Here is a 24,838-nt window from a genome sequence, read left to right as displayed (position 1 = left end):
CATGGCGCCTCTGTCACTTCCCTTTAGAGGGAGAGAAAGAGAGACACCCTGTCCTTCCGGGAACTCAGGCCCCTGGACCCACCAGGGGCCGCCCAGCCTGGGCCTCAGAGCAGAGGGATCATGACGGGAGCCCTGGGCAGCAGCTCGCGACCCCCAGGGGAGGGCTCTCAGGAGCAGAGTCCCCGCATGAGTCACTCCCGGGAACAAGGTGGCCTCTGTGCCTGGCCTTCCTTTCTCCTCCAGGCTGGCGCTCAAAGTGCCATTCTCTGTCCACCCAAAGGGGCTGCTTGAGCACTGGGCTGGGGGCCTCCCACTTTTCCAGGCAGAGCCAATTCCTTGCTCCCTGCTGTGTGCAGCCTGGACCTGTGCAACCCCGGTCACTGTCACTCCACCTGCTGCTGCTCGGCAGTGACCTTGGGCGTCACCCCTGCACACTCGAGAAATGGTCTGGACTTTATATCCTGTGCACATGCCATGCCCTGCGGTGGATGCTGGTGACACCGAGGGAAGGGGATACTGTCCCCAGATGCCTGGGAGAGCGGAGCCTGGCGACTTGGCCTCGTCCTCATACATTCATTCAGTTCAGTAGATATACGCCAGGGGCTGGCTGGCTGGCTGGGGTCTCTGATGCCACAGCCCTGCCCCACCCTCAGGAGCTCGCAGCAGCCACAGAAGGTCCCAACTCCCTGGGGCTGGCAGGCAGGAGGGCTTTTTGGAGGCAAGTGTCCTCATCAGGCCACAGAGAGGGAGGAGGAGAAAGTCAGGGTGGGGGGCGGGAAGGGAAGGGGCCCCAAAGACCAGCCTGGGTGTTCCTGGAGCCCAAGGGCTCGTGGTGGGTACAGGGTCCCCCTGCTTAGCCCCAAAGGGCAGGGAGGCAGAAGCAGGGCCTCAGGACACTGAGGGCTCTCACCATGGGAGCTCCCAGGTGGCAGTGGATCAGTGCCCCAGCCCCTCCCCCATGATGGGCACTGCAGCCCCTCCCTCGCCTGCCAACCAGAGAAAGGGGTGTGGGGCCAGAATGGATGCCAGAACTTTCCCACCCCCACCAAGCCCCCACAGGGCCCTGCCTCCTGGGTCTCAGCATCTCCCTGGAGCAGCAGGAGGGGAGGACTGTGTGGTCTCGGGGCCTGTGGCCTTCATCTTCTCCCGTGACAGGGCCTGGGGACAATCCCTCTGCCCTAGTGCACGTAGTCTCGCCTTTGAAAAGTCCATGCAGGGGCGGACGCGGAGGGCAGCCTGGCTGGCTGACTCTGAGCCTCCCTGAGGCTGGGTCACCTTGTGCTCAGGTCCCCATGCAGTGCCAGCTGTGCTCTGACTGCGGCAGGCAGTCTAGGGCCCCATCCTGGCATCATGACCCCAGGGTTGCCTCTGATCTGAGGCCAGCAGATGCCCATGTGCACGGAGCCCAGAGCCCTTCCGAAGTGGAGAGTCTGGGCAGGTGAACTCAGCAAAGAGGGTTCGACTCAGCGTCCAGGGGCCCTTCCAAGCCCAAAGACGAGGGTGGCCCTCTCCCTGTGACCTTCCCCGGGGGGAGCGGAGGGGGTAGCCGTAGCAGGAGGGTGGGGTGGGGGGGACTGAGACATGTTCTCAGAGACCCTCAGATGGATTCAGGACCAGGAGGTGCCAGGGGCACACCTGCCTCCCCTCAGCTCTCTGTGCCTGCTCTCACTCTGTGCTGTCCACACAGCAGGAGCAGAACCAGACCCTGAAGGCCAAGGGGGCCTGGGCGTCCTGAGCAGCTGCTCCCAACTGCACTAATGTCCCCTGTGGCCCCCTCCTCCTGGCCCCACCTCACCCTGCCTTGGGCTCACTCCTAACTCAAGGACCTGTGGGGTCCCTGTGCACCACGTGCTCAGGGAAGATGACCTCCAGGCCCCGCAGCCCTGGGTCTGAGTGGACCTGTCCACACCAGCACATGTCCCGAGCAGAGCTGGATCCTTCTCAAGCCCACTTCAGAGGAGGAAAAGCCAAGAGAGAACGGTGGCTTCTCCAGGGTCTGCTTTCTTTGAACCCAGCAGCGCTTCCAGCTGGAGACGCCTGGTTCTGAATCATTCTCCCAGCAAAGGCTGGCCCTACCCATCCCAGCTCTGCAGCTTTGGGCAGGTTACTGGCCTTGGCTGTGCTTGAGTTCCCTTATCTGAAAAACGGGGGAGTTCCCATTGTGGCACAGTGGTTAAGGAATCTGACTAGGAACCAGGAGGTTGCAGGTTCGATCCCCGGCCTTGCTCAGTGGGTTAAGGACCCGGTGTTGCCGTGCATGAGCTGTGGTGAAGTTTGCAGACGTGGCTCAGATCTGGCATTGCTGTGACTCTGGTGTAGGCCGGTGGCTACAGCTCCGATTCAACCCCTAGCCTGGGAACCTCCATATGCTGCGGGAGCGGCCCTAGAAAAGGCAAAAAGACCAAAAAAAAAAAAAAAAAATAAATAAATAAAATAAATAAATAATAAAAAACCCCACAAAAAACGGGGACACCTCTGTGCAGTGACCAGTGCGGTGCTCATGGCACACAGGGTGCATGATGAGTATTGGCCGCTGTTCCTGCTGTTTCGGTTGTAACCTGTCACCAGCCCCTTTTAGGGTTTATGGTCTGGGGAGGCCAGGTCAGCGGTGCTGGGTCCTGGCTGGCCCTCCGTGTATAGGGTCTGCGGAGCCCCCAGAAGCCCCTCTTCTCTCTGGGTTTCTGGTCAGGCCTTCTCCCTGAGAGACTGCTGGGGACAGGGGTGGCTCAAGCCTGCAGGTGCTGACTGTTCCTCCCTGGGGCCAGCCTGCGAAGGAGGTGGCAGAACTGGCTCCCAGGTGGGGCCCCACCCCTGACACTGCAGCCTGGTTTCTGGAAAGGGTGGGGCAGGACCCGCCTGGCCGGTGAGGGGGTGGGGCTCCTCCTGGCCAGCCTGGGGTAGACCCAGGTCGGGGTAGGGCCAGATGTGCAGGGTGGCCCCCCGCTGGGGTCTGTGCTGCAGGCGTGGCTGTGGGTTTGTTTCCCACCTAATGTCCAGCCTGCCCATCAGTCCGACCCTGGGGGACACGGTGGGGAGACCGTGTGAGCTGGAGAAACGCCTGAGTGGAGACAGACCCATCCCCTCCTGCTCTCGCTGTTTCTCACTCTGTCCCTGTGCGGGCCTGTGCTGGCTGCTTTCTCTGTGTTCTATCCCGCCAGACCCCCGTGGTCCCTAGCCTGTGGTCCCAAGGCCACATCCCCTGTTGACGAGGAAACCAAGGTTCCCTGGTTCAGGCAGCGTGTGAGGGCTCTTCACTCAGTTGGTACAAAGCTGGGGCTTGAACCAGGTCTCTGGCTCCAGAGTCATGACTGCCCAGCATGTGGCCTCATGGCAGAGGCTCTGCCACCCGGCTGGGGTGGCCCAGGGTCCACCCAGGGCAGGCCTGCTGGGCTCTGTTCCGTCCCCCTGCCCACCCATAAACAGCAGCCCCTCCTGGTGGCCTCTCTGCCCCCATGGGAGCCTGGGGATGTACCATGTTCGGCGTGGAGGACGGCCTTGGGGGGCCTCTGGAAGGAGCAGCAGACGGGCCCTTCGAGAGGGCTTTGCCCTGCTTGGGAGGGCACCGGCCATGGCTCCCCTTCCTGAGGTGACTGCAGCACATCTTGTAACCCACGGGAGGAATTGGCAAGCACTTGTCACCGCTTTGCTGCTGGGTCACCCACTGTACAGAGATGGACCCCTGCTGGCAGCGGTGGGGGGGGCTGGGCCTAGATGCCCTCTGTTGCTGGGGTGGCTGAGGGGGATGCCTCAGGGACCCTTTGCAGCCCTGGCAGCCCTCTGTCCAGCCAGGTGGAGCAAGCCCTGCTGTTTCCCCAAATGTCCCAAACTCTCCCACCTCCCCAAGGCTCTTCCCTGCTCCTAGATGGCCCCTGCCTTCTGTCTTCTCCCTATCCCTGGGGGCTCGAGTCGCTATTTCCCCCCAGAGCAAGGCAGTCCTGGGGGGGAAGACTGAGCTCAGGTGGCTTCCTGGGCAACACCCCCCCCCCTTGGCCTGTGATTCAGAGCCCGGGTCTGGGCACCCAGCCCCCTCCCTGGCCCCCTCCCTGGAGCCTCAGCCCCACCCACCTGCTCCTCCCTGTTTCAGCCCCCACCCCAACAGGGACAGGAATTTAAATTGCTCTCAACTGAAGACTCAGGAGAAAACTGCTTCCAGGAAAAGCGCCCAGGCCCGAGGGTGGGGGTGGGGGGCAGCCCCACCCTGCAGCCCGGCACTCCCACAGACCTGACCACATGGCCACACCTTCAGGGAGCCCCAGTCCCACAGCAGTTTCCCTGCAAAGTCAGGCCTGGGCGCTGCCACCCCGCAGGGGGCGGTGGGCAGGGCCAGGGGGCGACTCCTAGGACGCTCCTGTGGAGATGTGCTGAGATGGGGCTGGGATTGTGCTGGGCTGGCAGAGGGTGGGCCAGGGAGAGCCTTTTAGCTCGAGCTGCCTCACCCCTGCCCTCTCCCCACCCCACTCCCACCAGTAACCCCAAAGGAGAGAATGCAGGGAGGGGTCACTTCGTATCTGCTGGGCAGTAGTGGACCACAGCTTCCCCTCTGAACTTGACCTGCATAACCATCCATGCCAAGAGCCCTCACTTGGTGCTTGCAGCCCCTGGGTCACCCAGCTCCTTGCCCTGCCCTCCCTCTGCTCCTAACTTCTCTGTTCTCACCGTGTACGGACCCCTGTTCACTGTAGGCTCCAGCAAAGCCCTGGCTCCCATAGTCCACGTGTGTGTGTGTGTGTGTGTGTGCACAGGCTGTGTCTGTGTGTCTCTTCCCTGCTGGGGCCCAGGGGAGATGGGGAGCAGTGGGCTCTGCTGGGGGAGACTGGACATAACTTACACGCCAGCTCCCCGATCGCGCTAACAAGCGCTGTTAAGCTCCACGTGAGGTACTTGCTGTGCACAGGCTCAGTCCTTCCCCACGGAGCCAGCACTGCATCAGTAACCCCACTTTACACGAGGAACCCAGACTCAGAGAAGTTTGGGTGATCATCCATACAGGGCAGGAGCCTGTTTTTATTTTTATTTTTTTCTTTTTAGAGCCACACCCATGGCACATAGAGGTTCCCAGGCTAGGGGTCGAATTGCAGCCACAGCTGCTGGCCTACACCACAGCTCACAGCAACGGCGGATACTTGACCCACTGAGCGAGGCCAGGGATGGAACCTGCAGCCTCACAGATACCATGTCGGTTGGATTCATAACTCATTGAGCCACAGCGGAAACTCCAAGCCTCCTTCTTGTTTTGCTTATGATTTTTAAATTACTTGCAGGGTATGCTGTCTGCCAAATCGGGTGTCTGTCGCAACTTTTGATGGCTCTCCGGACACTTGGCCTGGGCAGTCTGGGAGGCGAGTGTGCAGTCTGACTGCCGTCTCTACTCAGAGAGAATGACTTGTGGAGGAATTCCTGTCGTGACTCAGTGGTTAATGAAGGCGACTAGTATCCATGAGGATGTGGGTCGATCCCTGGCCTCGCTCAGTGGGTTAAGGATCCTGTGTTGCCATGAGCTGTGACGTAGGTCACAGACGCAGCTTGGATCTGGTGTTGCTGTGGCTGTGACACAGGCTGGCGGCTACAGCTCCAATGCGACCCCTAGCCTGGGAACCTCCATATGCCGTGGGTGCAGCCCTCAAAAGACAAAAAAAAAAAAAAAAAGAATGATTCGCTGATTCACGTCGGCATCATGGCACTCAGCTGTTGCTCGGTTTCCTCCTCTCTCTGTCTAAACTGGGTGCTCCCTGGGGCTCTGGCTTGTTCATCTGCGGATTCGCCGTTTATGGTGAATGGATCCGGCACATCCAGGGATCTGGCACAGGATTTGATCATGTGCGTATCTAATATCGATAGGGAGGGAAAACAGGGCAAAACCATCCCCTTACAGCCATAGTGTTCTGTACGGTTGTCAAAGTACCGAATCAACACAAAATAAAGCAAACTTGGAGTTCCCGTCGTGGCTCAGTGGTTCCAACTAGGAACCATAAGGTTGCAGGTTCCATCCCTGGCCTTGGTCCATGGGTTAAGGATCCGGTGTTGCCATGAGCTATGGTGTGGGTTGCAGATGCGGCTCGGATCTGGCATTGCTGTGGCTGGCAGCTACAGCTCTGATTTGACCCCTAGCCTGGGAACCTCCATATGCTATGGGTGCGGCCCTAAAAAGACAAAAGACAGAAAAAAAAATGCAAACTAGAAAAAGAATGATTTGATTTCGAAAGGTGGAGATGTCCACCTCACACATGTGATACAAGTGTGAGCACGGGGTCTGCTTGGTCACCAGTGTTTTTGTCATGAGGGGGGCAGATTCATTCACCAATTCTGTCCTTCCATGAGCCCAGGGCAGGCGCTGGCTGTTGTCAGGGCCACAGCTGGCAGCAGGACAGGGTGCTCCAGATCTTCACAGACCAGGAGGGAGAAATGAAGCAGACAGGAAGCCAATGGATAGATAGATAGAACTATCCAGTAGAAGGATACACACGCACCCACAGACCCACCCAGGCACATGCTCACCTGCACACAGACGCACATGGACTGTGGAAGCCATGACTGTGTTGGAGCCCCGTTTACAGGTGTCTGTGGACCGGGAGATCGGAGATGTTGAGAGCAGACAGAGGGTAAGGCAAGGAGCCGGGGGTGACCCAGGGGCTGAAAGAGCCAGGGGAGGGGAGCGAGAGTGGGAGGGGGATGAGTCGGGGGGAGGGCAAGGCCCTGGGGGTGGGAGCGAGGGAGGGATTTTACTCCGTGCTAGGAAGTTGTGGAGGGTTTTAGGCAGGAGGACAGACTTTGGTTTACGTTTCAATAAGATCATTTTGGCTGTGGAGCTGCCAGGAGGCACATGGGGAGACCAGGCGGGAGGCTGTTACCATGGCAACAGCAGGGCAGCTAGCAACCTGAGCGGAGGTGATGGAGACGGAGAGATGGGTCCAAGAGCTGGTGGTGCAGAATCACTGGGCGAAAGTGCCCCACAGGTGGCTTTGTCTTCAATGCACAGGTTCTGATCCACTCCCCAGCTCCGCCTCATACGGTTTCTTCCAGCATCACCCCCGGGCCCCCAGGCGGGCCTGGGAGGATGAGGACTCTGCTGCCTGAGGGATGGGCCCTCAGAGTCACCCCACAGTGAGACAGGGATTTTCCCCAGAAACCGAGCCCATGTCCTGTTTCTTTCACCAGGGAAGTGTCACTGCGGCCAAAGCACACACCCAGCTGGGTGTCTTCCCAAACCCTCCTGGGAGCAGGCATTTGTCAAAAGGGGTTGTGCCCCCCAGGGGTGGAGGACAGCCCTGCTCCCTAGGCGCTCTGTCCTGCCCACTGGAGGGTGTGTGGTGCTGAGGGAGGTTCTAGGCAGAGCCCGGCCTGGGCTTTTGCTGACGATGTCGTTAGAGGAGACGGAGCTGGCAGGGCCAGTCTCAGAGCCTGACTCACCGGCTTCTTCATGGCAGGGCTGGGGGGCTGAGGCGGGAGGGAGTGGCTGTGGGCCTGGCCCCATCCTGAGCCCCGGGGGGCAGGGGGACCGAGAGGCAGAGAGAATCGGAGGCTAGCACAGGGGGGGCGGACCTGGAAGGGACCCTGCACACCCCCTCGGTTTAGCAGAAAGGACTCTGATGGGGAGTGGGGAGGGGGCTTTCCCAGGCCACACGCTGATGGTGGCAGCTCACGGCTTTTCTGGCAATTATCCTGAGGCATTAGTTTCTCCTGGGCAGCGCCCCCCCCCCCAAGACTGGGTCCATCCACACCCGAGAATCCCCTTTTCTAATGCACATGCCAGCTTCCTTTGCTCCTTGGGATGCCAGCTCCCCGAGGGGGCTGGGGCTGCAGAGTACCCGCCCCCGCACCCCAACCCCTGTCAAAGCGGGGGCTCTGGGGGCTGGCCCCTCAAAGAGGACAGCGCCTGGCGATTTCCTGGAGGGGAGAACAAAGCAGGTAAGAAGTGGGTGGCCTGAGCCTGGGACCACCTGCTGTCCACTCCTGACATTCCCCACCCTGTCCAGTCTGGCCCTCAAGAGGGACAATGACAACCTGAGACATGCTCAGAGAAGGCTGACAAGACAAGGAGAGGGACTCTGGCCTGTGTCCCCCAGGGAAGGGTGACGGGATGGAGGACAGAGCCTGGACGTGAGCCGGCATGGGCACAGATGGCAGAACGCAGGCAGTGGGAGGCCTGTCCCGCAGAGATGGGCCCTGTTCTCTGTGGCCCTGGGCAGGGGAGACAAGGCCAGGACGTGGCAGGGTAGGGGAGTCGTCTCAGGGGGAGCCTAGCCATCAGAGCAGCTTCCACCAGGGGGTCCTTGACCAGACTCCCAGGGTCCGAAGCAGGAGGCAGGCCTGGGAGGCTTTTATTTATTTATTTTTCCTGGCTTTTAGAATCACGGCTGGATGTGAGAGCCTATGACTCCACACCCGGCGTCTCCTTCAAGCGGTTTATGAATATTGGGCCTGTGGGCGGATGGCTGGGAAGGGGAAGGGCAGGGAGGGGGGTTTTGGGGGGGCACCCAGCCTGGGAGAGCCTTGCGGGGGCAGCCTTGGAATCCCAGCTACGGAAAACTGGGAGCCGGCTGACGTTTGTAGGCAGAGGAAGGGTACCAAAAGCATCATTCTCCAGATGGCTCCGGAGGCTGGGGGCCTTGGGGACACAGGTGCAGAGGCAGCTGGAGGTACCAGTCTCTCGTGATGGTCCCAGCGGGGCTGGATGGGGGCCCAGCCAGGACAGGGCTGGTGGGTGTGGGAGTGAGGCGGCATTTTAAAGCTCAGGCCTTGGGGCCCGAACGGGAAAGGAAGTAGCAAAGATGAGGCCAGAGTAGCTTGGGTACCTGGTGTGTGGAGCTGTCATCAACCTTTGTCTTTTGTTTCTCTGAAGCAGACAGTCTATGTGGAGCCCTCGGCGGGGGTGTGGGGGGGTGGGGAGCTTGTCTTGTTAAGCATTTCTCTCTCCCCTCCTTTCTTTCCTGTTCCTTTAGAAAATGACCCCCACCTCTTCTCTGTGGCAGGAGCTGCTGGATCTCTGCTGAGACAGGGGCTCCCTGTCCAGTGTGGAAGAAGACAGGGATTGTAAGGACCATTGGGGAGGTGAGGGCTCGGTGGGCTCCTAGGAAATACACCCGGCCCGTGGGAGGTGAGGCTGGTGCAGGAGGAGGGCTGGGCCCTTGCTGCTGGAGCTGCTGTGTGACCCTGAGCAGGTGGTTTCTCCTCTCTGGGTTGGTTTCCGCACCTGCAAATGGGGGCGGGGGGGGGGGGTTGGACGTGACTGGAGGTTTTGCAGTAACTGCTGGGGACCAGGGTTCTAAGGACCAGAGCCCCCCATGCCCTGCCGCCCCGCCTCCTTTACCAGGCCGGCCCCAGTTTTACCAGTTTGGTGATATAGCCTTCCACGTTTCTGTGGCTGGAAAATGTGAAAGTCAGCTGGCAAGGAGAATTAGGAAGCCCTGCCACAGCTCCAGAGGCGCAGGTCGCGGATGCTGTGTGGTGGGTCAGGTGTGTCGCCTGCCATCTAGCCCAGGCCCCTGTGGGGACACCTGTTTCTCACAGCCCTGCCCGTTCTCCTGCCATCAAAGGGCAGGGCAGGAGTGACCTAATTGTTGGCCACTGCTGTTGGATACAGCTCAAGGAGGGGGAGGAGTGGGCCTCAGACCTGGTTCACATGCCAGTTCTGTCCCCTACCAGCTGTGTGACCTGGAACAAGTTACTCAACCTCTCTGAACCTTCGTTTCCTTATCTGTGAAATGCGAGTGTACATTCCTACTCGTGGCATCGAGATGAAGAAGTAGTGATGAAAGTGTGATCACTTCTCCTTGGGTCTACCTGTCCCCATAGCCCAGCTGTCCCCAGGGAAAGCTTGGGGTGGGTACCAGAATGCCAGGGTATGAGCCTGGGAAGGTCCTGAATGACATTCACGGCTCAGCGGCGGCAGGGGGTGGGGGTCTCCTTGGCCGTCGAGACCCAAGCAACGTTTCCTTGCTGTAGGAGGTGGCATTTCGGGCCCAGAGATTTAGAGCCATTTGCTAAATGCTTTTTTTCTTAATTCACCAGCCGTGATGCTTCTTCATGGTTGGCCGAAGAGGATGAAGTCCTTTCTTCTTTTTTCTTTTTCTTTTTTTGCCTCTTAGGGCTGCACCTGAGGCATGTAGAAGTTCGCAGGATAGGAGCTGAATCTGAGCTACAGCTGCTGGCCTCCACCACAGCCACAGCAATGAAGGATCCCAGCCACGTCTATGACCTACACCAGAGCTCACAGCAATGCCGGATCCTTAACCCACTGAGTGAGGTCAGGGATCGAACCCGCAACCTCATGGATCCCAGTCGGGTGCGTTAATCACTGAGCCAGGAAGGGAACTCCTGAAGTCCTTTCTTATATGGGGTCTTTGCTGACCCACCACCCGTGGGCTCGTCAGCTTTGCACGCATCCCTGAGATGCTGAACAGTGACTGCCCCCTGCTAAGCCAGTGGCAGTACCACAGAGTGACCAGTTAGGCAGGATGACCAGGTAGGCGGGGGGGTGGGGGGGGGGAACATAGCGGCTGGGGTCACTGAGGCATATCTTGCCCTGAGGCCTGATCTCATTAGCCCCTGTATTCTAAGCAAGCAGAGCAGCTGGCCCCAGATGGGACGGTTCTCCCAGAGTATCTGGGACCTGCTCTCCCAAGAATCAGCCGTTGCTCCTCATCCGCAGGTCTGCACAGCAATCCAGATGTGCCATCTTGCGAGGCCTCGGGCAACAGAGCCAAAAACGCGGGCTCTGTACACAGGCACCAATTTAGTCTCAGAGCCAGAGTTTTGGGTGGAGCATAAAGAACAGCTTTATTGCTTTGCCAGGCACAGGGGGACACAGCAGGCTAATGCCTCAAAACTGTCCTGACTTGAGAAGGGACAGCAAGGGGGTTTACAGGTTTAGCTCAGAAGACAGGGTTATTGATTAAGGTGTTTGTATTATTCTCCTTCATTCATAGATCCTTTCGGAGTCATCAAAGCCAGCATCAATGGGTCCAGGGATGGTTTCTGGTTGTCTTGGGGCTTATCCTTCCTTGACCTTCTCTCTGGAGTGAAGATGCTTACAGGGAAGGGCTGTTAGGGAGTAGGTGCAATAGAACTCTAACTGGAAAGCAACCATGAGTAGGAGTTCCCTTCGCGGCGCAGCGGAAACAAATCCGACTAGGATCCATGAGGTTCCGGGTTCAATCCCCGGCCTCGCTCAGTGGGTTAAGGATCCGGCGTTGCCATGAGCGGTGGTGTAGGTTGCAGACGCAGCTTGGATCCTGAGTGGCTGTGGCTGTGGCATAGGCTGGCAGCTACAGCTCCAATTCAACCCCGAGCCTGGGAACCTCCATATGCCGCAGGTGCAGCCCTAAAAAGCAAAAAAAAAAAAAAAAAAAAAAAAAAAGGAAAGTAACCATGAGTAAAAGAAAGCAGTTAATCAAGAAAGACATCATGTGTGAAAAGCCAGACACAAGGTGCAATGTGACTCTAACTAGGAAGTAACCATTTGTGGCCAAGGCGGGACGTAACACCATGAAGGCTGTTTTGACTAGTTTTTAGCCATAACAATATTTCCTGGTTATTCACTCTCGAGTCAGCCTTTTGAGACTGAGGAGAGGCCTGGGGGGCTAAAGGAAAAGGCTTTTCCTTCAAAACACAAGGATTTAGGGTCTGGCACAGGGTTTCAGCAGCACGGGCTGCTGAATCACTGAGGATGAGTTTTGCACGGCAGTGCCCTCGGGTGGGCCCATCTTCCCGAGTCCTCAAGCTCAGGTGCTGGGCAGCTCCCCGGGGCCGAGGATCCTGCCCACTTGCTTCTCCTGCAGATGCCCTGCATGCGTCTGGGTGGGTCTCCTGGGGCCTGTTTCCTCATCTCTGAATCGGAGGTCAGGGCCCTGAGCTGTGCCTGTGTCTCTAAGGCCACGTGAGGATCAAAACGGAAAATGATCGCCTTAAAACTGTCAAAGGTGATTTTGTGGCCCCTCAAGTAAAAAGCCTGCTGTTATGATGAATAACGTGGGTTCCCTCTTTGGGCCGCTGGGCACAGAAGCCCCTACACTCTGACAGGTGCTGCGAGAGGTCAGCTGGTCACAGGGTAGCCTGGGCTCCAGGGGAGGACCTGGCCCGGGGCCAGATCAGCTGCGAAGGGGTGGCAGGAAACAGCGTCATGGCTCTGCAGACTGTGGGGTCTGGGGTTTTAGCTCTGGGACTCAGGACACCCCTCCCTTGCAGTCTAGGCTTCCAGAGGCTCCTGCGGCCCCAGCTCTGCCCTCTGTTCCTGCCCCCCCCAGACCCCCTGCTCTCACCCACAAGTCCTCCAAGGACCAGAAGGGCCTTTCACCCTCTCGGTCAGGGATGGCCGGGTTAAGTCCCTCTGGTGCCCCACACATTAAACGCCCCCACCTCCCACAGAAATGCAAGTTCTTGGAGTTCCCGTCATGGCTCAGTGGTTAACGAATCCGACTAGGAACCATGAGGTTGCGGGTTCGATCCCCGGCCTCACTCAGTGGGTCAAGGAGCTGGCGTTGCCATGAGCGGTGGTGTAGGTTGCAGATGCGGCTTGGATCCCACGTTGCTGTGGCTCTGGCGTAGGCTGGCATCCACAGCTCCGACTCGACCCCTAGCCTGGGAACCTCCATATGCCGCAGGAGCAGCCCAAGAAATGGCAAAAAGACAAAAAAAAAAAAGCAAGTTCTTTACCATCAATAAAGACTACTGGGCATGGAGGCAGCCAGTCCGCATGGGGGTCTCATGTCCGTAGACCCTCGCTGTGACAATGACGGAGACAGACCTCGCATTCTGCATTGGCACAGACGGGCGGCTTCACAGCCCTGATGGCGACACGGAGCCGCAGTGGACAAGCCTCATGATCGTCAGCCAGGGGAGCTGGAAGGGCGCTCTGACCCCACCCATAGGACGTGCAGGGCCATCAGACAGGGCCCCCCTGGGCAGTGGGACAGTCACAGGCGGTCACCTTCTGCTACCGACTTGGGGCTGGCCCCCGTTCTCCCTGGGCGGGGATACACACAGCCGGACACGCCGAAGTTGTGCGCTTTCTTGCATGTGTGTTGTCCAGCTTTTCGGGACAGCTCATGCATGAAACGCGTCCTGATGTGCGTTTGTCGTGTGATCTCCCATTTTGGAGTCAACGTGTTTCCAGCAGACCCCAGACCCAGTGTGGGTGCAGCCTGAACCGCAGACAGGCTGTCTTCCTGCCCCCGGGCTGAGGCCTGCCCACCCCCACCCCCCCTCCGCTGCCTGGCTTCTCTGACCACTGAGGTGACCCGGGAGGTCAGGGCCACGGGCTCTATGGAGAGCCTGAGCCGGGAAGAGCCATCTCCAGCTTCCCCGAGGCCTGCCCTGCTGGAAGCCCCGGTCTGACCACCACGTGGCCATGTACTCCTGTGTCTCAGAAAGTTCCATGTGCATGTTTGTGAGGCGGGGCCCCTTATCCTTGGGTCTTGTGACCTCCAGCCAGTCCCACAGACCCAGGAAGAACACCTTTTGGTGAACGTGAGCTCCATGAATAGCCCTGCAGTTCGATTTCCCCTGGACGTGTCCCCTTGAGGTGGCGTCCCTGTCATGAGCTGTGACATTGGGCATCTGTCCATTCTCTGAGCCATGCATTACTACCTGTAAGATCAGGGCACCAGCATCCCAGAGCTGAGGATGGAATGTGGGGCTCCAAGTGGGGACATGGGTCCTCCCCCTCCCCCAGTGCCCCCACTCCCACCCCCATGTGCTGCCCTGAGTCCCTGCCGGGCAAGGCCAGTGAGAGGAGGTCCCGGGAGAAGGTGAACGGCCCCTTCGGTCCTCAGCAGCTCCCGAAATAACCCACGGCTTGAAAATGTTCAAAGAAACGCCAGCGATTTATTGATTTAGTATATTTCCAAAGAAGCAAACACATAGAATAGCCCACAGGGAAACTGGGCCTGGCCAGCCAAGGTTCTTACACAAATGCGGAGCAGCAGGCACGACAGGCTGCAGCGGGGCCCGGGTTTCCCTCTCTGCCCATCCTGAGCCCCCGCCTAGGCCACCCACCCACCCTGCCTCTGGGTCAGGCCCCAGGCTGGAAGAGAGAGCAGCGCTACCCCTGAGACCCTGAGCTGGAGTCCGTGCTGCTGGGCCGGCCCCACTGGACAGGCTACTAGTGGCCAGTGACTGGATCTGCCTTTAGCATGGGAGGCCCTGGGTCGGGACAGGACAGGGAGACCCTGAGCAGTCTGGTGTCCCCTCCCCCGACCTGGCTACATGTGGGGGTGTCCTGTGCTGGGTGTTGAGCCTGGCAGTCCTGGCAGCGTGAGGCCAATTGGTGCTTCCACTGCCCTGGGCCTCAGGACCTTTGCATCCACAGGCCCCTCCCAGCTCTGCTTCTTCCAAAGTGATGGGCCCAGCTGGCCAAAGTCACGAGAGAGGTGACCTAAACCAGGCCTAGCTGTCCCCCTGGAGAGACTGATAAGCCGCCCCTCCCCAAGGCAGAGGCTGGGCCCTGGCTCTTGGCCCTGCTGGGAAAGGAGAACTTCCCTGAGGCTGTGCAGACTCACTGGTCACAGGCTGTTTCCCCGTCACCCTGATGGGACTGGCTGGTCCTCTCACACTGGCCAGTCTGGAGCCAGAGACCTGGGCGTCCCCTTTCCTCCAGGACAACGTAAGAGCCGGGCCTGGGCTCTTGATCACTGATGTATCTGGGAGCTTATAACCTGCCTGGCTCCGAACGGGTTTCCTCTGGGTCCCAAGGGCTGGCGGAGGGGACACTCTGCCATGACCTGTTGCCCCTGGGCCCCAAGAGGGAGGCAGGCCTCCATCCTGAGGGACAAGGAGGCTGTGTCCCTGACCCCAGCACAGAGGACACCACTGGGTGGCCTGTCACCGTGTGTCTGCCCTGGTCCTGCTGCCGTGTCACTCAGTGGGCGGGTCCTGGGTCCAGAGGGCTTTTCAGTTCTGACTGCTAGGTGGGCGGTGGGGCTGGACGGGGGACAGGGCAGATGGGGAGGAGGCTGGGTGGGGGGGCAGGGGTGAGGAGGGTAGGCCCAGGCAGCCAGATCCCACTGGTCACCACTGGTGCCACTTGGCAAGGCAGCTGCAGCCAGGAGGGCCAGGGGCGCGGCGTCCTGCTCAGCCTTATCTCACAGACGACGGGCTATTTACACAAGCCTTCCTCTGCTTCTCAGCTGAAATGCTCAGGAGTCTGGGGTCTCAAGGGTCTCAGGGTGGCTGGTGCCTCTGCCGGGCCTTTTATCACACTCCCCCCCTGGTTTTCACAAAGTAGAGAGATGGCAGGGTTTGGGGAGGGAGGGGCCGGCCTCTGGCGGGGGTGGGGGCTTGTTCCGCCTAATGCAACGGCTCCCTTCCTGGTCTGTCCAAATTCCTTTCCTCCAAGTCTCCCGGGACCCAAACCCTCCCTCCCTTGGATCCCGGAGGCATGCAGGGAGTGTCCTCTTGGGGACACCCACGGGAGGCTGGAGCAAGTTCCACCCCAGCCCAGCTCACGTTCCGCTGGGAGAATGAGGACCCAGCAGCCATTCGCTGACCAGCTTCTAGGCTTGAAGCATTATCTTGCCTTCTTCCTTCTGCCAGTGGGGGGGCTTCCCAGGCCACACCTGCTCCGATGGGACACAGTCCAAGAGAACGGCCAGCCCCTCCTGGCTCCTGGGACAGACCTCATGAGGCAGAGCAGGCGTCCTGCCAGCCCTGGTCCCACAGACCCGTGGAGAGGTGGCCAATCATACTAGATTTTCCCAGGATCTGCACGGAACCCACCAGCCTCCCTGCCTGCAAAGCCGCCTCCTGCAGGTGGGGCGGGGCGGGGCGGAGGCGGGGAGCCCCAGCCCCATTACCCTCCCCCGCCCCCCACAGGACTCCTGGTGAGTTTGGCCCTGGTGGGGCCCCCTCCCTGCAAACACACTTCAGGCAGCTCAACCCAAAGCACCTGCTGTCCATGCCAGGAGCGCGACCAACAGCTCAGCCGGTGCTGTGCAGGGGGCCGTGCTTCTAGCACTCACGCACACGCACACGCACACACTGTACACGCGTATATATACCATTTCTCAGCGAAAGAAGTATTAACATCAGACAGAAACCCCCTTAACTCAAGAAAGGCCCTCCCGCCCTCCCCAACCCCCATCGCCCATCAATCCCCCCCCACCCCCGGAAAAAAAGGAATCTAAAAATATTTTCATTATCCACAGCATCCCGATTTGCTTTCAGCTGTGTTTGAATGTTTCCGAATACTGTGCAGGTGGGCAGAAGACCCGTGGCTTCTCAGCTAGTCACGTCACGTCTGGAAAATGAGCAGGTCTCCGGTTAGCACCCACGGGGTTGGGGACACGTCTGCACTGCTGGCCTCGCCACACTGTCCCCTCCCGCTGGGCCTGAGACCGGGGTCGGGGCACCCTTGACACCTTCCTAGGTTGCTCCTGTTGGGGCAGAGGTGCCCCTGTGCCCACTTGCCCTGCCGCAGTGGCCAGCAGAGGGCCGAGCATCTCTAAGGAGTGCAGGAGGCAGCTGCTGGCTTGGTCTCCTCTTTTCCTATTGTTGGGCCCATTTGCCGGGAGAGGCAGTCTGAGGTCGAGGTGAGCCTCCGTCTCAACCAGAGTTACAGCCCCTTCCCCAGCAGGCCCCTCTGTAGGTGCTGCAGCCTGTGTGCTGGAAGGCAGCTGGGGCACTAGGAAGTCTCCTTTAGCTCAGAAGACCTTGTCCTCGTCCCTGGCTCTTTGCAGAGATGGAGCCACCTCTGTGGCCCTGCAGGGTTGATGGCATCTGGTTTGAGTCTCTATGTGTGGCTCTAGGCTTTCCTACATCAGAATTACTTTGTCTTTTTTTTTTTTTGGTCTTTTCCAGGGCCGCACCCGCGGCATATGGAGGTTTCCAGGCTAGGGGTCTAATCAGAGCTGTAGCCACCGGCCTACACCACAGCCACAGCAACACCAGATCTGAGCCACATCTGCAACCTACATCACAGCTCACGGCCATGCCGGATCCTTAACCCACTGAGTGAGGCCAGGGATCGAACCCACAACCTCATGGTTCCTAGTTGGATTCATTAACCACTGAGCCACAGCAGGAACTCCAAGAATTACTTTGGATTTTTCTTTTTTGTCTTTTTCAGGGCCACACCTGTGGCATGTGGAAGTTCCCAGGCTAGGGGTCAAATCAGAGCTGTAGTCGCTAGCCTCTGCCAGAGCCACAGCAACGTGGGATCCAAGCCGCATCTGCAACCTACACCACAGCTCATAGCAATGCTGGATCCTTAGTCCACTGAGTGAGGCCAGGGATTGAACCTACATCCTCATGGATACTAGTCAGGTTCGTCAACGAAGGGAACTCCCTGGATGTTTGCTTTAAAATGTATATTCCTGGCCCCAACTCCAGAGCCACTGAGTCAGAACTGCTGGGGTTGGGACCAGGAGTGTGTGGTTTATCTGCGTTTCAGGTGAGTCTAAGAAAGAACTTGGCTTAGTGTCTCTGTCAGAGAAAACTGCATCTGAGTTTCTGCTCCCTAAACTCATCCGGTGGAAAGAAGCTTGCCCTCATAGCAGACATGATGCAGAACTGGAAAGTGGATTAGCAAAGGGCAAGCAGGGGAGCTGTAGAGGCCCAAATCCAGAGTGACACTGTGTGACTGCTGGAGCGCCCTTCACACTGTAGCCCACGTGAATGGCACCCCTTGGGTTGGGCAGTGCACAACCTACACAACTGTACCCAGCAGACCTCTGGCCTGTTGATGCTAGCAGGATGTTGCATATCCCCAGTGTCCTTGTGGGATGGTCAGTGGTCCCCTGGCCAGGCCTCAAATGACCTGTGTCATTCGGATCAAAGGATGCATCTGTGTCCCTGGGGGGCATGGCCTGGCCCCTCTCTCTGAGCCTGGTCGAGGCACAGCAGGGGTCCTTGGAGGTGCCCCCTACCATGGGTGGGCCGATTCTCACCTGCAAGCTGAGCTTGCGTGGGCAGCCTCTTAGAACCGGGAGGTGAAGTTCCTGAAGGTGTTGGTCCCGGGAAAAGCTCCCAACATGTTCCTGTCGAAGCCTTGCTGCGGGAAGAAGTGGCAGCCGCGTGAGGGCATCTGTGGGGTCAGAGGCTGCCCCCAGAGCACCCTCGGCTTGATGCAACCCTCTGGACGCACTCCGTGTGTTGGCGCTAAAACCAGCCTCATGATCCTGCGACTGAGCACAGGGCCAGGCACACCCACGTGTCAGTGAGCTGGGCCCGGCCTTCGCAGGCTGGAACGTCCAATCTGCCTTCGTGGAGGTATTGAGGGTTTAGCTAGCGGTTGGTACTCTAGAACAGCTATCAAAATCAGATAAGAAAAGTCGTTTTCTGTCCTCTGAACGTCCCTGCTTTTTTTCCCCTTAAATCTCAACAAGAGCTCTTGGCAGGGACTTTGCGTCTGGCGCCCTCCTGCTCCCCCACCCTATACTGGGCAGGCAGGGCTGGAGCCCGGAGCAGGAAATGCCCCGCACAGGCTCTGTTCTCCAGCCCTGAGTGCCTGCCTGCTGAGTACAGGCCGAGTTTTACTCCTGTTATGTCTCCTAGCACATAGCAGGTGCTCAATAAATGCTTTAGGGTGACTGAGGACAGCCCTTGAGAAGGGGTGCCTGGCGCTAGCCCTGGGCTCTGGGACCTCATCAGTTTCACTGTCCTGTGGTGACACGGGGGGCCCGAGGCAGGGGGCTCAAAGCCCTGGTCCCAGTGGCCTGGGCACAGACCACGTGATCACTGCTCCCCATGTGCCAGCTCCCTCCTGCTAAGCTTGTAGGACCTGGTGGGAGGTCCCAGGAGAGACTAGTCCAGGGTCCCAGCCACTCCCTGAGTCAAGACCAACGCCAGGGCCCTGACTCCCTGCTCTGCAAGAGGGACAAGGGCCCATGGCTGCCTCACTGCACTGTGACCACCCAGTGACCGGCAGATGGTGGCAGAAGCACCGACCCAGTCCGGTCAGGCCTGAGGTCCAGCATGGCTAGAGGGGGAGTGGGGATGACAATGAAGCTGGGCAAGGCACAGAAGGGCCCCAAGGGCTTCCCTGTGTGTCCTGGGTGGGCATGGCTTCCTGGAGCAGCTGGAGGAAGCCCCCACCGGTCATCTCACCCACCTCCCCTCCTCTTGGCCTCCCAGGACCCTCCTCCCACTGTGGGAAAAGAGCAGGACATGGGCCACCACTGGCCGTGGCTGCACCAGCCCTTGGTCACCTTCGACCACGTGGCTCCATGGCCCTGCCCATCTCCCGGCTGCGCTGGGGAGGATCGGTCCTCTTTCTGCCCGGGTGTCCGGTTTTCCCATCCCGTCGCCCACTGACAAGCAGCCCCTGATGCTCCAAGACCCCGTCCCCCCACCCCGCACCTTCCTCGCCCTCCGGCGGCCCCTTCACCTTCTCTGCACAAATGTCACTAAACAGGTGGCCTATTACCCTTTCTTTTGTCTCCCTCCCCTCTGGCCAAATGGAGATGATCAGGTCCCCTCCTGCCTCCCCCTCCTCCGCAGTGGATCTGGCGCCCCCTCCCCTGCTGCCCCTGCCCTGTCTCCCCCTGGTAGCACTGCCTGCCATGCCCTGAAGTCGCCAGAGACATGCAGATTTCAGATACAGGCCCTTCCTGTTTCCGTGTCCTGGACCACCAGTAGCCCCAGAAACTGCGCCCCGCTCCGCACTGCCTCCTACCACGTGTCTTCACCCCTTCTTGGCCCCTCTCCCCGCAGCCCTCAGGGGAGGGACTTCTCCCTGCTCTGCCCTTGACCCAGAGACTTTTCCACAGACACGTGCCCTGGGGGTCCTGTCCCCTCCCCGGCTTCTCCCACCTGAACAACCACTGCCGCCTGAGCTGTGCACAGCCTTGCCCTTCTCCCCAGGCCCCCGCCCACCCTCCAGACTCCCCTCCCCAAACCGGGGCTCCATTCACTCCTCCCTCAAAGCCCGCCCCACCCTGCTGATCCATCCCTAGTGCAGGTAACCACAGGGTGACCCCTTCCTTTGGCCCCCTGCCCTTCATGTCCACGCGCTGCTGCCTAAGGAGCAGTGACCACCGGATGGGAACAGAGCATCAGTGTGAAGGACCTGACCGTGGAGGCCTTGAGGACAAATCCAGCAGCCCTGTCCCGTCCACTCTGCCCCCCACAGGGTGGGCTTCCTGGTGCTGCCTTCAGCATGAAACCGTCTTCTGCAAACCCCAGTGGCTGCCCAGGGCCAAAAGCAAACCTTCCGGGGACCTCGGGCCTTGCACACTTCCTTGGCTTCCTCTGCCCCCGTCCAGGCTGAGATGTGACAGCGCCTGGATCACGGTCACTGTCAGGCACGTCCATCTGCTCCTCCCAACCCACATGGATCTGAGTCAGTGCCAAGCAGGTGCGGGAAAGCCTTTCCGACAGGGGTTTCAGGTGTGGCCCTTACCTGTCGGAGGACCCCCTGCAGCTCCTTGCTGGACCACATGTCAGACAGGAGGAGTCGGGCAGCCTCTGCAGCCTTGGGGGAGGCACTGTGCAGGCGGAAGTTCATTTGGGGTAAGACTCCAGGAGACGTGAGGGTGAACACACACCCCTTTCCTCCCCTCAGGTCCTCCAGGGGAGGTCCCGGGGTGCCTGATGGATCCTCAATCCCACCTGGAGGTCCCCCGGGACTCTCCCTGGGGTCCCATCCTCTCCCCTTGCCTGTCCCGGAAGGAGAGAGCCGCTGGGAGCAGCATACAGTTTCTGCACAGCTGGGTCTGCAGCCCAGTGCCCCCTGCTGGACTGTGAGGACTCAGTGTCCCTCAGGTCCCCGCCGAGAAGCGTGCTGCCTAGGGACCTGGATGCAGGACCCCGGCTTGTGGCGCCTCCCTCAGGGCCAGCTCCCTGTGGGTTCCCCCTGCGCCGCAAGGCTCCTCTCCATGCTGCCTTCTCAGGGCTGCGCTTGGGGACGGGCAGGGCGGCAGGGGTCCCACCGCACCCACCTGCTGCGACACAGGTTGATGACATTGTTGATCATGTTGCTGGAGAAGTACTGCTTGGCCATCTGTGGCTGGGAGGCCATCAGATTCCTCACGGTGTAGCAGGCCGACGACAAGATGTCTTCTGAGTTGCTGGTGTTGCCGGTGTGACTGGTGAGGAGGCGGGTCACCTCTGGGAATACCTGGTTCCCTGGGACAGAAAGGAGCAGAGGGCATGGGGTAAGTGACCGAGGGTCCGCTTGGGACCACAGTCCCAAGCTGCCCTCAGCCCGGCCCCATGCAAGGCGGTCCCTTGAGGCTCGATTCCAGCTCCAACCGGGCTCAGGACCATCGGGACCCCGCACGGCGGCCCCTGTGCCCGGGTGACCTGCACTTCCTTCTGCCAGCCCCCTCCCGGGCCAGCTTCCCCTCCCAGGAGGCTCCTCCAGGGAGCTGATGGAGGGGCCCTGCCAGTAGGCTCTGGAAGCTGGGAGTCAGGTCCCTTGTTGGGGGTGGGGGGCGGTGGTCACTCACCCATCACTCTGTGCAGCACAGGGTGGCGGGACATGTTGCTTAGGAGGGAGGCACCAGACCGCACCACGTCTGAGTTGCCAGACTGCAGGAGGCGGGCGATTTGCGGCAGGCCCTTCTCCTTCAGCCCGATCAGCTGGCTCATGCCACTGGACATCTGCAGAAAAGGACACGTGAGGCCCTAGCCTGGGTGGCCCAGGTGCAAGGGCGGGCAGGAGAGGGACAGTCACCCCAAACCAAGGAACCCCAGGACTTTCCCTCTCGCGTTGGAAGCCCCGGCGAAGACAGGCACACACCTGGGTGTTCACGCCTGGGTAACTGCAGCACAAACCAGGGCAGAGGCACCTGCACCTCACCTGGGCAGCCTGGAGCCCAGGTCAGGCCTGGGAGGGAGGGAGCTCCCGGCCCCTCCCTCAGGTGGGGTGGGGTGGGGCATCAGGATCAACCTCCAGACCGAGCCAGCGCCAGTGGCCGCCACTCGGCCATTGCCTGGGCACGCTTGCCTCCCTTCCCCACTGTACGCGCTCACGTGAAGCCTGTGTCAAGGGCATCTGCCACCTAGAGAAGGGTCACCGTCTGCTGCCAACCCCCTGGCCCTGCAGAGTCAGCACGGACTTTTCGAGAGCTTGCAAGTGGAGGAGCGATAAGAGGGGCTGGGCTGCATGGAGATGCCACCCAGGGTCCCCGGGACACAGGCCAGTCCATCCCGGCCTCTGGCAGCAAAGCCATCCTGGCCGTATCTGGTCCAGGCTGCTGTGGGGTTCTCGAAGACCCCCAGCCTCCTCTCACAGTGGAGAGGTCTTCCTTCAGCCTCTATGCACCCCGTCCTGCTTCCGCCCGACCCCCTTCTGCCCTGAGCCCAGGGGAGGAGGGTTGGCCTGCACCCCCACCCGTTCCATCACGTCCTCCAGACTGTCTTTGGCTCAAAACCACTCCTGATTCTCCCACATCTCCCTCTGGACCTGCCCGTACCCCAAGCCCTTAACTTCCACCGCTATCGAGTCAGCAAACAGGAGACCCCTCCTGTCATAAACGCACCCCTCATCCTTGTCTCCTGCCCCAGGCATGGCTGGAGGACTGGACCCAGGAGGCAGACAGAACCCAGGAGGGCTGGGTTCCACCGCCCTGTCCTCCACCTGACCCTTCCCAGAGGCTGGGGGTTTCCGCCCCCTCCTCATGTCCCCAGGACCTGGCCTTGAGCAAGCGGGTTCGGGCCAGACCCTGGACTCAGGCAGGGATAGGCTGGTGGGGAGCAGGGGGCGGAGCCTGGGCTGCAGCGGGGGAAAGAGGGCGGGGCGTCGTAGGGGCGGGGCGCTCACCAGCCCCTTGCTGGCTGTTAGGTTCTGCAGGGCGCCTGCGCACGCCTCCAGGGTGGCGTCCTTCTTGCTCTTGCCCATGAGGTTTAGGTAGGTGCGGATGGCGTCGGAGTGGTACAGCCAGCTGCTGCCCTTGGGGTTGGGCTCCTCCTCGGGAAGCGGGCAGTCGTAGTTGTTGTTCTGGGGACGAGATGCCAGACCCTAGGTCAATAGGGCCGAGCAGGTGTTCTGCTCCCCCAGCCATGGTGGTGGTTCCTGGACAGGGAAGTACCCGCTGCCCCTTCCTCCCAGCACTGTGGCTGCTCCAAGGTGAGGCATGGCCGTGCTCTCTGCCATCTTCAAGGGGGCACAGAGCACTCCTGGGGCTGGGCCCCACATCCCGCTGTGGGGTGGCTTTGGGTCTCACTCCTTGATGCCTCCTGCCCTCCCAGAGTCACAGCCCGAACTTGACTGCCCAGTGGAGGCAGCCAGCTCCCCACAGCACCCCCTCTGCTTCTGGGGGCTCAGGGGAGACCTGGGGGCTCAGGGGTCAATGGGAGCCGACAGCCCCCATTCCTCAGGGGCGACAGAGAAGAGGGGGACTTCGGGGCCTGCAAACCCTGGGCTGGAGCTTCTGGCTTCTGGGTCCCCAGGACACACACAGACCCCTGGGTCGTGGGTGAGATGGAGCTCACCAGCTCCTAGCCCTGCATCCCCCAAGGTTGGGCAGGGGTCCCTGGGGCTGGTCTCCAGCTCCAGCAGGGCAGAGGGGCAGGGAGGGCGAGGCAGTGGGCAGGGACTCCCAGGCGGGAGGGACACTTGTGCTCACCATCATCCTGTCACTCTTGTTGCTGAAGCAGCCCGTGGAGGACTTCTCGGTGTAGGTGTTACGGGCATTGTAGTCCAGCTGGCGGTAGCGGGTGGGCACCTCGGCATCCAGGCGATAGGAGAGGTTGTGCAGGATACACATGCAATTCTCCACAGACTGGGGGTGGAGCAGAGAGGCGCTGAGCCTCCTCACCCCGGCCCCTGGCTCAGTCCTGCCACAGCCAGCCCCCTGCGCTGCTCCGAGGAGGACAGTGAGACCCCGCAGTAGGCTGAGAAGGTCCCCAGGGACGCTTCCCAGGACCTACCACACCCAGCTGTGTGAACATGAGTGACAGGCTGCACACGTCTCGGCCTCAGTTTCTTCAGCTGTAACAGGGGACAGAAGCCACCTGCGACCCTGGCTACAGGGGAGGTTCACCATGGAAAGTGCGGGCAGGAGGCTGAGCTCTGTGATAGGCTGCTGCCTCTGCTGCCTTCGCCAATGGGCTGATGGCCAGCCTGGCTCTGGGAGACACATCCATCAGGAGCTGCCCCAAGCTCCTCCTCAGGCTCAGAGCCATCGAGTCCCCATGACACCACCAGCCCCTCTTTTAAGGGCTGGGCCTCAGCTTTCAGGATCAAAGGTGCCCTCCATCCCAAGGAATCAGTGCCCAGGGGCAGGGACCTGGCACCCAGCACTTCCCAATGGCAGCTGTTCCCAGGTCTTTGCCGCTTTCCTTTCATCCAGGCCCCTGGGCGGCGTGAGAAAGCAGATCTGCCCCCCCCCAGTGTCTGGCTCTTCTGGGCTTCGAGAGCCCCTGATGTCCAGGGCCCCAGGGTCACCCAGGTGGAGGGGTTGTTCCATCCCAAGCAGAGAATCACAGTGACAGCTGAGCAGACAAGGGACAGGCTCTCTCCTGCTGTCACTTCCAACAGAGGGAGCAGGCGACAAGCCCCTCTCCAGGAAAACTGAGTGCAGGATGCAGGGGCTGTGACGCTAGGGCCAGCCCCCCCGGGGACCACTTGCTCACTATCACCGCTGAGTGGAAGGACCTCAGCCTTCAGGTTGTCCTCCTGCCATGATTTCCCCTTTCTGCTGCCTGGGCAGGGGTCCAGGGTCCCGGGGGCGGAAGTGGCTCAGAGGACCCGAGCCCTGGGCCGGCAGCAGATGCCCGCTGGGAGCGCACCCTGAGCTAGGTGCTCGCTTTGTGTTTTGCTAATTAACTGAGTCCCCAGAACAACCCCTCAGGGAGATACGTGGTAGATGGTGACCAACTTCATTTACGCAAAAGGGGCAGCAAGGAGCAGAGGGTGAGGAAGGGGATCTACCCCCCACCCTGCCCGCCAGGGAAGGGACGG

General features: G+C 60.2%; 1 protein-coding gene across 1 annotated transcript in view; it reads right to left on the bottom strand.

The window, feature by feature from the left end:
- Positions 1-16,085: 16,085 nt before the first annotated feature.
- The window catches only part of PKP1 (plakophilin 1), a 43,783-nt gene continuing 35,030 nt past the window's right edge, over positions 16,086-24,838 (bottom strand). The window contains exons 8-14 of the mRNA XM_047755074.1: positions 23,502-23,657; positions 22,697-22,873; positions 21,381-21,534; positions 20,871-21,057; positions 20,333-20,417; positions 17,880-17,983; positions 16,086-16,231 (exon numbers count right to left, since the gene is read on the bottom strand). Coding sequence (XP_047611030.1) covers positions 17,909-17,983; positions 20,333-20,417; positions 20,871-21,057; positions 21,381-21,534; positions 22,697-22,873; positions 23,502-23,657 — 834 coding nt within the window. The 3' untranslated portion in view covers positions 16,086-16,231; positions 17,880-17,908. The remainder of the gene's footprint in view (positions 16,232-17,879; positions 17,984-20,332; positions 20,418-20,870; positions 21,058-21,380; positions 21,535-22,696; positions 22,874-23,501; positions 23,658-24,838) is intronic.

This window comes from Phacochoerus africanus, chromosome 12, assembly GCF_016906955.1.
Source record: "Phacochoerus africanus isolate WHEZ1 chromosome 12, ROS_Pafr_v1, whole genome shotgun sequence".
Taxonomy (NCBI): domain Eukaryota; kingdom Metazoa; phylum Chordata; class Mammalia; order Artiodactyla; family Suidae; genus Phacochoerus; species Phacochoerus africanus.
The sequence above is the reverse complement of the archived record's forward strand: the minus strand, read 5'-3'. Positions and strand labels throughout refer to the sequence as shown.